Source organism: Oncorhynchus keta, chromosome 19 (genome assembly GCF_023373465.1).
Source record: "Oncorhynchus keta strain PuntledgeMale-10-30-2019 chromosome 19, Oket_V2, whole genome shotgun sequence".
Lineage (NCBI taxonomy): Eukaryota > Metazoa > Chordata > Actinopteri > Salmoniformes > Salmonidae > Oncorhynchus > Oncorhynchus keta.
The window spans coordinates 79,635,000-79,648,271 of record NC_068439.1 but is presented as its reverse complement, the minus strand read 5'-3'; the positions used below and the strand labels follow the sequence as shown (position 1 = coordinate 79,648,271).

At 44.9% G+C, this 13,272-nt stretch overlaps 1 protein-coding gene across 2 annotated transcripts in view; it reads left to right on the top strand.

Annotated features, from left to right (window-relative positions):
- LOC118375895 (zinc finger protein DPF3) overlaps nucleotides 1-13,272 on the top strand; it is a 56,443-nt gene that overhangs the window by 8,649 nt on the left and 34,522 nt on the right. For both annotated transcript variants that reach the window (XM_052471456.1, XM_052471455.1), the window contains exon 2: nucleotides 11,998-12,158. In XM_052471456.1, the coding sequence (XP_052327416.1) occupies nucleotides 11,998-12,158 (161 nt within the window). The remainder of the gene's footprint in view (nucleotides 1-11,997; nucleotides 12,159-13,272) is intronic.

Sequence of the window (13,272 nt, the reverse complement as noted above, 5' to 3'; positions counted from 1 at the left end):
GTTCCACTTGTGTAGTGCACTTCTTTTGTCCAGGGGGCCCATAGGCCTCGGGTCTAAAGTAGTGCACTAAATAGGGAATAGTGTGCCATTTGGGACACATTGTTCCATAGGGAGACTCCATGGAGGGATCATAAATCCATTTTCCTGTTCAACACATGGATCTGACACGATTCTGTATGTAGACTGAGGGAGAAGGGGGGGGGGTAGAGGGTGTGTGTACGAGGGGGAGAGGGTGTGTGTACGAGGGGGAGAGGGTGTGTGTACGAGGGGTAGAGGGTGTGTGTACGAGGGGGTAGAGGGTGTGTGTACGAGGGGGTAGAGGGTGTGTGTACGAGGGGGAGAGGGTGTGTGTACGGGGGGAGAGGGTGTGTGTACGAGGGGGTAGAGGGTGTGTGTACGGGGGGTAGAGGGTGTGTGTACGGGGGGGTAGAGGGTGTGTGTACGAGGGGTAGAGGGTGTGTGTACGAGGGGTAGAGGGTGTGTGTACGAGGGGTAGAGGGTGTGTGTACGAGGGGTAGAGGGTGTGTGTACGAGGGGTAGAGGGTGTGTGTACGAGGGGTAGAGGGTGTGTGTACGAGTGGGAGAGGGTGTGTGTATGAGTGGGTGTGTGACATTGAGATGTATGAAAACAATCTCACTATCCTACTCTCTCTCCCTCTCTCCCAGTGTCCCTCTCTATCACTCTCCCTCTCAATCTCTCCCAATGTCCCTCTCCATCTCAATTCAATTCAATTCAAGGGCTTTATTGGCATGGGAAACATGTGTTAACATTGCCAAAGCAAGTGAGGTAGACAACATACAAAGTGAATATACAAAGTGAAAAACAAACATTAACAGTAAACATTACACATACAGAAGTTTCAAAACAGTAAAGACATTACAAATGTCATATTATATATATATATATATATATAATATATATATATATATATATACACAGTGTTTTAACTATGTACAGATGGTTAAAGGACAAGATAAAATAAATAAGCATAAATATGGGTTGTATTTACAATGGTGTGTGTTCTTCACTGGTTGCCCTTTTCTTGTGGCAACAGGTCATATATCTTGCTGCTGTGATGTCACACTGTGGAATTTCACCCAGTAGATATGGGAGTTTTTCAAAATTGGATTTGTTTTCGAATTCTTTGTGGATCTGTGTAATCTGAGGGAAATATGTCTCTCTAATATGGTCATACATTGGGCAGGAGGTTAGGAAGTGCAGCTCAGTTTCCACTTCATTTTGTGGGCAGTGAGCACATAGCCTGTCTTCTCTTGAGAGCCATGTCTGCCTACGGCGGCCTTTCTCAATAGCAAGGCTATGCTCACTGAGTCTGTACATAGTCAAAGCGTTCCTTCATTTTGGGTCAGTCACAGTGGTCAGGTATTCTGCCGCTGTGTACTCTCTGTGTAGGGCCAAATAGCATTCTAGTTTGCTCTGTTTTTTTGTTAATTCATTCCAATGTGTTAAGTAATTATCTTTTTGTTTTCTCATGATTTGGTTGGGTCTAATTGTGCTGTTGTCCATCTCTCTATCGCTCTCCCTCTCAATCTCTCCCAGTGTCCCTCTCCATCTCTCTATCGCTCTCCCTCTCCATCTCTCCCAGTGTCCCTCTCCATCGCTCTATCACTCTCCCCTCTCCCTTGAAAAAGAGATTTCAAATTTCAATGAGCCCTTCCTGGTTAAATAAAGATTAAACTAACAAAAAAATCTCTATCGGTCTCCCTCGCTCCATCTCTCCCCTTTCCATCGCTCTATCACTCTCTCTGTCTTCTCCTCCTGTCTGTCTTGGTCTGGGGAAACAGTTTTCCTCCCCCTTCTCCTACAAAAACATCTCAGCTCCACCTAGCCTCCCGTTGCCACCTAGCCTCCCCTAGCATCCCCTAGCCTCCCCTAGCCACCTAGCCCCGTCCCCTGCTCCGTTTGGAGCCGGTTGTTGACATCATAACCTTAGCACTAATCTAATTGAACTTTTCTCTGTAAAGGCTGGAGGAGGTTGAGGGGGGCTGTAGAAGGTTGAGGAGGGTTTGAGGAGGTTGAGGAGGATTGGAGGAGGTTGAGGAGGATTGGAGGAGGTTGAGGAGGATTGGAGGAGGTTGAGGCGGGCTGGAGGAGGGTGAGGAGGGCTGGTGGAGGGTGAGGAGGGCTGGTGGAGGGTGAGGAGGGCTGGAGGGGGATGAGGAGCCCTGGAGGAGAATAAGGACGTAGAATGTATGCACACATGACTGTAAGTCGCTTTGGATAAAAGCGTCTGCTAAATGGCATATATTATTATTATTATATTAAGGAGGGCTGGAGGAGGATGAGGAGGGCTGGAGGAGGATGAGGAGGGCTAGATGAGGATGAGGAGGGCTGGAGGAGGGTGAGGAGGGCTGGAGGAGGATGAGGAGGGCTGGAGGAGGATGAGGAGGGCTAGATGAGGATGAGGAGGGCTGGAGGAGGATGAGGAGGGCTGGAGGAGGATGAGGAGGGCTAGATGAGGATGAGGAGGGCTGGAGGAGGATGAGGAGGGCTGGTGGAGGATGAGGAGGGCTGGAGGAGGATGAGGAGGGCTGGTGGAGGATGAGGAGGGCTGGAGGAGGATGAGGAGGGCTGGAGGAGGATGAGGAGGGCTGGAGGAGGATGAGGAGGGCTAGATGAGGATGAGGAGGGCTGGAGGAGGATGAGGAGGGCTGGTGGAGGATGAGGAGGGCTGGAGGAGGATGAGGAGGGCTGGTGGAGGATGAGGAGGGCTGGAGGAGGGCTGGAGGAGGATGAGGAGGGCTAGGGCTGGAGGAGGATGAGGAGGGCTGGAGGAGGATGAGGAGGGCTGGAGGAAGATGAGGAGGGCTAGATGAGGATGAGGAGGGCTGGAGGAGGATGAGGAGGGCTGAGAGGGCTTTGTACAGCAGGGTTTAACCTCTTCTGATACAGGAAGCACCTCTTATGTGTAGGAGACACACACATGCGCAGTCATCATACACACGCACACACATACACTCAGTCTGAAGGTAACTGTAGAACCGCAGCTAATTCTAGTCTGAGGTGGAACCGTGTTCCAAGTTGGTGTTTAACCACTAAGACCTAAATTAGATTTGCTGTGGGAGGGGAGGGGGCTGGATATATACACTACATGACCAAAAGTATGTGGACACCTGCTTGTCAAACATCTCATTAAAAAATGATAGACATTAATATGGAGTTGGGCCCCCCTTTGCTGCTATATCAGCCTGCACTCTTCTGGGAAGGTTTTCCACTAGATGCTATAGAACATTGCTGAGGGAACTGGCTTCCATTTCCAGCCACGAGCATTAGTGAGGTCGGGTACTGATGTTGGGCGATTAGATCTGGCTCGCAGTCCCAATTCATCCCAAAGGTGTTCGGTGGGGTTGAGGTCAGGGCTCTGTGCAGCCCAGTCAAGTTCTTCCACAACGATCTCGACAAACCGTTTCTGTATGGACCTCGCAGGTAGCCTAGTGGTTAGAGCGTTGGGCCAGTAACCGAAAGGTTTTTGGATCGAATCCCAGAGTTGACAAGGTAAAAATCTTTTTGCCCCTGAACAAGGCAGTTAACCAACTGTTCCCCGGTAGGCCGTCATTGTAAATAAGAATGTATTTTATAACTGACATAAAGGTTAAACAAATAAAATGGTCATGCTGAAACAGGAAAGGGCCTTCAGCAAACTGTTGCCAAACTGTAGCGTTAAGATTTCCCTTCACTGGAACTAAAGGTCCTAGCCCCAAAATGAAAAAACAGCTCCAGACCATTATTCATCCTCCACCAAACTTTACAGTGGGCACTATGCATTGGCGCAGGTAGCGTTCTCCTGGCATCTGCCAAATCAAGATTTGTCCGTTGGACTGCCAGATGGTGAAGCGTGATTCATCACTCCAGAGAACACGTTTCCACTGCTCCAGAGAGAGAGAGTCCAGAGAGAGAGAGAATTCTGCAAAAATATCCTCCGTGTACAACGTAAAACACCAAATAATGCATGCAGAGCAGAATTAGGCCGATACCCACTAATTATCAAAATCCAGAAAAGAGCCATTAAATTCTACAACCACCTAAAAGGAAGCGATTCACAAACCTTCCATAACAAAGCCATCACAAACAGAGAGATGAACCTGGAGAAGAGTCCCTAGGTCCTGGGGCTCTGTTCAAAACACAAACACACCCTATGGACAAAGCACAATTCAGGTCATGATAATATTCACATAAAGATACAAAAAAACAGAGCAAACTAGAATGTGAGTGGCTGGAATACCTGGGCTGACTAGAGCTTTGAATAGAAGAGACTCAGTGAGCATAGCCTGCATTAGAAATGAGGCCGCCGTAGGCAGACATGGTCTCAAGAGAGACAGGCTATGTGCTCACTCAAAATGAGGTGGAAACTGAGCTGCACTTCTAACCTCCTGCCCAATGTATGACCATATTAGAGAGACATATTTCCCCCAGATCACACAGATCCACAAAGAGATTCGAAAACATATCCAATTTTGAAAAACTCCCATACCTACTGGGTGAAATTCCACAGTGTGCCATCACAGCAGCAAGATTTGTGACCTGTTGCCACGATGTGGGCAACCAGTGAAGAACAAACACCATTGTAAATACAACCTGCTTATGCTTATTTATTTTATCTTGTGTCCTTTAATTATTTGTACATTGTGTATGTGTATGTGTATGTGTATATGTGTATATATATAAACTAAGCCTGTCTGGTTTGAACTTTACTGTTTTGACTGTTGTATGTAATGTTTACTGTTAATTTTTGTTGTTTTTCCATATATTCTTTGTATGCCTCACTTGCTTTGGCAATGTTAACACATGTTTCCCATGCCAATAAAGCCCTTGAATTGAATTGAATTGAATTGAATTGAGAGAGAGAGAGAGAGAGATTAACCTCTCATTGGAAGTGTGATACTGTTACCTCTGCTTTACGCATATGGAATGTAATTAGAACTTTTAACCATCCAATGAAAAGCTTCAGGTCATGATTATTCATAGATACCTGTGAGTGGCTGGGGGGCTCTAGAGCTTGAATAGAAGAGAGAGGGGTGCATTACAATATGAGGGAGGAGGGACTCTGTTGGTCTCTAGGGAGAGAGAGAGTGGTGAATGTATTGAGACAGATGAGGGAAATGGAGAGAGAGAGAGAGAGACTCCTCCCTCTTGATGTGAGTGGCTTCTAGCTGCTGTGTAGTGCCACTGTAAACAGTGGGTGAGAGCTAAACTAAGCCTGTCTGGTTTGAACACTACTGTTGGTATGAAAACATTCCACTGGCCTCTCCAATTGTCCCTGAGTGTGTGTGTGTGTCCGTGTGTGTGTGTCCGTGACAATGCAATACTAACAAAGCCATTTGTACTGCCCAACGTCCAATCTGTTGTCGAGGATGTCAGAAGTGTCATCATGTTCTCACCCCCCCCCTAAAAAGATTTAGATGCACTATTGTAAAGTGGCTGTTCCACTGGATGTCATAAGGTGTATGCACCAATTTGTAAGTCGCTCTGGATAAGAGTAAATGTAAATGTAAATGTTATAGAACTCAATTAAATTTAAGGGCTTTATTGGCGTATGTCAACATTGCCAAAGAAAGTGAAGTAGATAATAAACAAAAGTGAAATTAACAGTAAACAACACACACAGAGAGACAGGCAACGAGAGGCAGATAAACTGCCTATGTCAACTTTTTAACTTTGACTAAGCTTAGTGTTTTACGACTGAAGAGGTAACAGGGCTTGAACCAGCAGACCAACATTTACATAGCAAATGCACTCTCTCCAGTGGGGGAAATATATGTTAACATTGCCAAAGCAAACGGAATAGACAATTCTCTGTCTCGCTCTCTCTCTCAATTACATTTAAGGGCTTTATTAGCATGGGAAATATATGTTAACATTGCCAAAGCAAGTGAACTAGATAATAAACAAAAATGAAATAAATAATAAAAAATTAACAGTACACTCACAAAAGTTTCAAAATAATAAAGACATTTCAATGTGCAAATTGTTCACGTACAAAAGAGAACATTTTAAAAAATATACATAAATATGGTGTTTGTTCTTCACTGGTTGTCCTTTTCTCATGGCAACAGGTTACACATCTTGCTGCTGTGATGGCACACTGTGGAATTCAACCCAGTAGATTGGATTTGTTTTAAAAAATCTTTGTGGGTCTGTGTAATCTGAGGGAAATATGTGTCTCTAATATGGTCATACATTGGGCAGGAGGTTAGGAAGTGCAGCTCAGTTTCCTTACTTTGTGGGCAGTGAGCACATAGGCAGACCTGGCACTCAAGAGAAGACCGGCTAAGGTGGCCATTCTCAATAGCAAGGCTATTCTCACATAGTCTGTACATAGTCAAAGCTTTCCTTAATTTTGGGTCAGTCACAGTGGTCAGGTATTCTGCCACTGTGTCCTCTCTGTTTAGGGCCAAATAGCATTCCAGTTTGCTCTGTTTTTTTTGTTAATTCTTTCCAATGTGTCAAGTAATTATCTTATTGTTTTCTCATGATTTGGTTGGGTCTAATGTGTTGCTGTCCTCGGGCTCCCTCCTGCTGGTATTATAGTTGAAGTGTTTGAAGTGAAGTGTCTCAACAGGAACAGGAAGTGACTTCTCTCTCTCTCTCTTTGAGAAGAAAGGGGTTTCTGTAACATGGAAAACTTACATTAAGCAACAGATCAACCATTCAAACCCTAATGGACACAGATAGGCACATGGCTTAGAGCAAAATGTTCTGATGTTCGAGGTGTGTGTGTGAGTGTGTTTGCATTATAGGACACTTTTCATCCCACATCTTTAGAAGGCATACCGTGACAGACACACACACACGCACACACACACACGCACAGACACGCACACATGCACATGCACACACACAAGTGGAGTGTGGTGTGGTCCTCTGTAGCTGGGCCTAGCTGTACATCCTTATGTAATGGTGTAGAGAGACCTGAGGGAAGGAACACGCACTCTCCATGGTAGGAGTGGGACAGAAATATCCAGAGAATATGGCAGGGCAGAGAGACAGAGGGAGAGAAAGATGTCGGTAGGGGAAGAGAGAGCTGTGATGGGGAAAGGGAGGAGCTTGGTATAGAAGGGGAGGAGCTTGGTGTAGATATTGTGACGTAAATCGAGCGCGCTCAAACTTCCCATCATTCTGATTAAGGTAGTAATTTTGTCACCCTCATCATGGCAAAGACACGGAGAAATGCATATGATGCAGCTTTCAAGTTGAAGGCGATAAATCTGGCTGTTGGAAAAGGAAATAGAGCTGCCGTACGGGAGCTTGGCCTTAATGAGTTGATGATAAGATGTTGGAAACGGCAGCGTGAGGAACTGACTCAGTGCAAAAAGAAAACAAAAGCTTTCAGAGGGAAGAAAAGCAGATGGCCCAAAGTATTTACAGCCACTCGACATCAGTGTAAATCGTGCATTTAAGGTGGCGCTCCTTGTTCAGTGGGAGGCTTGGATGACAAGTGGGGAGAAATCCTTCACTAAAACGGGCCGCAGGCGAAGAGCAACTTGGAGCATTGTCAAAAAATCCACTATCATCAACGGGTTTCGAAAGGCTGGACTGCTGCGTGTTGAAGGGGCAGCTGGACTGCTGCGTGTTGAAGGGGCAGCATGAGCTCAGCGGGGTATTGGCCTCCGGATGAAAGTGACGAGAGCGACAATGAAAACGATCCAACATCGGATGAAGCAATTCTGAGGCTATTCAACTCCGACACCGAAGGAGATGACTTCAGTGGTTTCAGTGCACATGAGGAGGAAGATAGTGACCAATTACTTTCTTGGTAGGCTGTTTTAATTTTTGTTACAAGCAGTGTTTCGTTTAAAGGCTGTGTAAAGTTAATTTGTTTCAATGTACCAGTAGGCACCTGTGGCTTATAGACATGTGCGGCTTATTTATGTACAAAATACATATTTTTTCATAATTCAGTGGGTGCTGTTTATATTCAGGTGCGCTTAATAGTCCAGCAATTACGGTATTTGTTTTTTTACACCTTTATTTAACTAGGTAAGTCAGTTAAGAACACATTCTTATTTACAATGACGGCCTAGGAACGGTGGGTTAACTGCCTTGTTCAGGGGCAGAACGACTTTTTACCTTGTCAGCTCGGGGATTCAATCTTGCAACCTTACAGTTAACTAGTCCAACGCTCTAACCACCTGCCTCACGAGGAGCCCGCCTGTTACGCGAATCCAGTAAGAAGCCAAGGTAAGTTGCTAGCGAGCATTAAACTTAATCAATCATAATCACTAGTTAACTACACATGGTTGATGATATTACTAGTTTATCTAGCATGCGTTGCATATAATCGATGTGGTGCGTATTCGCGAAAAAAGACTGTCGTTGCTCCAACGTGTACCTAACCATGAACATCAATGCCTTTCTTAAAATCAATACACAAGTATATATTTTTAAACCTGCATATTTAGCTAAAATAAATCCAGGTTAGCAGGCAATATTAACCATGTGAAATTGTGTCACTTCTCTTGCGTTAAATGCATTCAGAGTCAGTGTATATGCAACCGTTTGGGCCGCCTGGCTCGTTGCGAACTAATTCGCCAGAATTTTACAGAATTATGACATAACATTGAAGGTTGTGCAATGCAACAAGAATATTTAGACTTATGGATGCCACCCGTTAGATAAAATACAGAACGATTTCCGTATTTCACTAAAATAATAAACGTTTTGTTTTCGAAATTATAGTTTCTGGATTCTACCATATTAATGACCAAAGGCTCGTATTTCTGTGTGTTATTATGTTATAATTAAGTCTATGATTTGATAGAGCAGTCTGACTGAGCGATGGTAGGCAACAGCAGGCTCATAAGCATTCATTCAAACAGCAATTTTGTGAGTTTTGCTGCTGCTCTTCACAATGCTTCAAGCATTGCGCTGTTTATGACTTTAAGCCTATCAACTCCCGAGATGAGGCTGGTGTAACCGAAGTGAAATGGCTAGCTAGTTAGCGGGGTGCGCGCTAATAGCGTTTCAAACGTCACTCGCTCTGAGACTTGGAGTGGTTGTTCCCCTTGCTCTGCATGGGTAACGCTGCTTCGATGGTGGCTGTTGTCATTGTGTTCCTGGTTCGAGCCCAGGGAGGAGCGAGGAGAGGGACGGAAGCTATACTGTTACACTGGCAATACTAAAGTGCCTATAAGAACATCCAATAGTCAAAAAGGATATGAAATACAAATCGTAGAGGGAGAAATAGTCCTACAATTCCTATAATAACTACAACCTAAAACTTCTTACCTGGGAATATTGAAGATTCATGTTAAAATGAACCGCCAGCTTTCATATGGTCTCATGTTCTGAGCAAGGAACTGAAACGTTAGCTTTCTTACATGGCACATATTGCACTTTTACTTTCTTCTCCAACACTTTGTTTTTGCATTATTTAAACCAAATTGAACATGTTTCATGATTTATTTGAGGCTAAATTTATTTTATTGATGTATTATGTTAAAATAATGTGTTCATTCAGTGTTCATTCAGTATTTTTGTAATGGTCATTTATTACAAATAAAATAAAATAAATTAATCAGACGACTAATATCGCCTTTTTTTGGTCCTCCAATAATCGGTATCGGCGTTGAAAAATCATATTCGGTCGACCTCTACTTTTAATACCAAACACGTACTCTGGCATGATACCTTTTCCACATGCCTTGTCATTCTGTCAGTCTTACTAATCATACTGCTGCTGTTTCTAGGGTGGAAGTCATTTATTTTATACGAGTGACAGCAGCCCATTGCTAAGTAACAACGTGACATTAATTGCATTATAATGACACCAAATGTGTTCTGGAATCTTGAGGACAACGATGGCGGCTGTCTCTCCGCTAACGGGATTCTAAATCTAATACCATTGCTCCTCCCATTACTTCCTGAACGGGGATGACAACACAAAGCAGCTATGACACCAGATGTGTTCTAGAATCTTGAGGACAACGGGATTCTAAATCTAATACCATTGCTCCTCCCATTACTTCCTGAACGGGGATGACAACACAAAGCGGCTGTTTTCCCAGCGAAAACAATATCTGTAAATTGATAACTTGTTATTGTGTACATTAAACTCTTTTGAATTCGATACACAGCAGTCAATCCACATTCTAATACACTTCAGTCTGTTCATAACTTCTCTGTGTATTTGGTGTTTTATAGGTGGTTTTACCTTCTTGTCTTATCTGGGATAATAAAGATTGATTCATTTATTGATAGGTGGCTTTGTCAATCAGAAAACATGATTCCCCTTTCCTTCTCTCTCTCCCTTCCCTCACTCCTTTTCCCCCTCTCCATTCCCCCTCTCCTTCCCCCTCTCCATTCCCCCTCTCCTTCCCTCTCTCTCCCTTCCCCCCCTCTCCTTCCCTTCCCTTCCTCTCCTTCCCCCTCCCTTCCCCTCCCTTCCCCCTCCTTCCCTCTCTCCTTCTCCCTCTCCTTCTCCCTCTCCTTCCCCCTCTCCTTCTCCCTCTCCTTCCCTCTCTTCTTCTCCCTCTCCTTCCCTCTCTTCTTCTCCCTCTCCTTCCCCCTCTCCTTCTCCCTCTCCTTCCCTCTCTCCTTCTCCTTCCCTCTCTCCTTCCCTCTCTCCTTCCCCCTCTCCTTCCCTCTATCAGAACACTGCTCTTCTTTATACCCTGGTTGAAACTACAGCTTGTCCTCTTTGTCCAGTCTGGCATTCCTCACATAGCGATCTGTGTATCTTCTGGAGGGAGGGGGAGGGAGAGATGGAGGGGGAGGGGAGGGAGAGGAGGGGGGAGATGGGGGGGGGGGGAGAAAGGGGGGGGGAGAGGGGGGGGGAGAGGGGAGGGAGGGAGGGAGGGGGAGGGGGAGGGGGGGGGGAGGGAGGGAGAGGGAGGGGGGGGGGGAGGGAGAGAGGGGAGGGGGGGAGGGAGGGAGGGAGGGGGGGAGGGAGGGGGGAGGGGAGAGAGGGGGGAGGGAGGGACCGAGGGGGAGGGAGGGGGACCGAGGGGGAGGGAGGGAGGGATCACATCATTGAGGGAGGGGGACAGAGGGAGGGACCAGGGGGTGAGGGAGGGATGGAGGGAGGGAGGGGGAGAGGGAGGGACCAGGGAGGGGTAATTAAGAGGGAGGGACCGAGGGGGAGGGAGGGAGGGTTCATTTTTTGATAACATCACATCATTGACTATGTACAGACTCAGGGAGCATAGCCTTGCTATTGAGAGGGGCCGCTATAGGCAGACCAGACCTGGCTCTCTTTTGTACATTAACTATTTGCAATGTCTTTATTCTTTTGGAACTGTTATTGTTCATTTTTTATAATTTATTTCACTTTTGTTTATTATCTATTTCACTTGCTTTGGTAATGTTAACATATATTTCCCCCACTGGAGAGAGCGAGACAGAGAATTGTCTATTCCATTTACTTTGGTAATGTTAACATATATTTCCCATGCTAATAAAGCCCTTAAATGTAATTGAGAGAGAGAGTGAGACAGAGAATTGTCTATTCCGTTTGCTTTGGCAATGTTAACATATATTTCCCCCACTGGAGAGAGTGCATTTGCTATGTAAATGTTGGTCTGCTGGTTCAAGCCCTGTTACCTCTTCAGTCGTAAAACACTAAGCTTAGTCAAAGTTAAAAAGTTGACATAGCCAGTTTATCTGCCTCTCGTTGCCTGTCTCTCTGTGTGCCTGATACGCTAGGTTGTGTTATAAACTGGGTGGTTCGAGCCCTGAATGCTGATTGGCTTAGAGCCGTGGTATATCAGACCGTATACCACGGGTATGATAAAATATACATGTTTAATGCTCTAAAATACATTTTTATAAATAAATAAATAATAAATGTTTACTGCTCCGGTAACCAGTTTATATGAGCAATAAGGCACCTCTGGGGATTGTGGCTGTATCCACACCTTCTCGTGCCTTATTGCTTCATTATAAGATAGTATATTAATCTGCCACTTGTTGCTTGTCTATGTGCCTGATAGGCTAGGTTGTAACATAATTCGTATGCTAATCAGCCTCTTGTGTTTTTAAAGGCTCGGTGACCAGTTCTACCGGGAGGCCATAGAACACTGTCGCAGCTACAACGCACGTCTGTGTGCCGAGCGGTCGGTCCGCATGCCCTTCCTGGACAACCAAACTGGCGTGGCCCAGAACAACTGCTACATCTGGATGGAACAGCGCCACCGCGAGCCAGGTGGGTGTACTGCAGGGCAGTGTAGCAAAATGACACACACAGCCGCAGACACACAAAGTCAGAATAAATAGATATAATGAAAGCCGGCAGGCCACAAAGTATAGGGTGTGGTCCCAGGGCCCAGTATGCTAGATGAAGGGAGAGGCTATTGGCACAGTATGCTAGATAAAGGGAGAGGCTATTGGCATAGTATGCTAGATTAAGGGAGAGGCTATTGGCACAGTATGCTAGATTAACCCTGCTGTTGTGTTCGTTTCATGTTAATTAATTCTGTGTCCCCGGTCCAAATTGCCCGCCCCATTTATAGCTAATTATAAATCCAAAAGTAATACATATATTATCACCTAATGTTGTCTTAGATCTTTTTAGCAACTTAATTTATTGTGAACAACACATGTTTTTAACTTCTATTTGCTATTTATGGCCTGTAGGCCTCATTGACCTGAGCTCATACAACTCGTTTTTGAGTTAATTTTGACTATAACAAATACAAATATGAAACATAATTGTGCTATTTATCACAGACTACTTTCTCCTCTAATGCATCTTCACTGTCAGTTTCCTGGTCTCTCTCCTCCTCACCAGCATCATGATCAAAGATATGATCAAGAGCCTCTCATACAGCATATAGTTTGGTCATTGTGCTGCCACAGAATGAATTGTGAGCAAGACCTCAAAAAAGCTTTACATACCAGAGCTGCTAGAAAAGTTCTATATATTATTGAAACAATGTTGCGATTGTTTGCGAGAATGCCAACAGGTGTGGTGGTGTGTGTGGGGGAAAGATTCTATTGGGGAAAGGTTTCCATGGAAGCCAAGAAGGTGTGTGTGTGTGTGTGTGTGTGTGTGTGTGTGTGTGTGTGTGTGTGTGTGTGTGTGTGTGTGTGTGTGTGTGTGTGTGTGTGTGTGTGTGTGTGTGTGTGCTCAAACACACATGCATGTGGGGGTCTGGGAGAGAAAGTGTGTCCATTTGATGAATGTGCCTGAATTAATTGTATAACCTAATTGTAGTCTCACCCATTCATTTCTAATGACCGGTCATTTCTGACACCACAAGTGTACAAAAGTTAAATAAAAAAATAAAAAATGTAATGAAAATCAGCTAAACGTATGT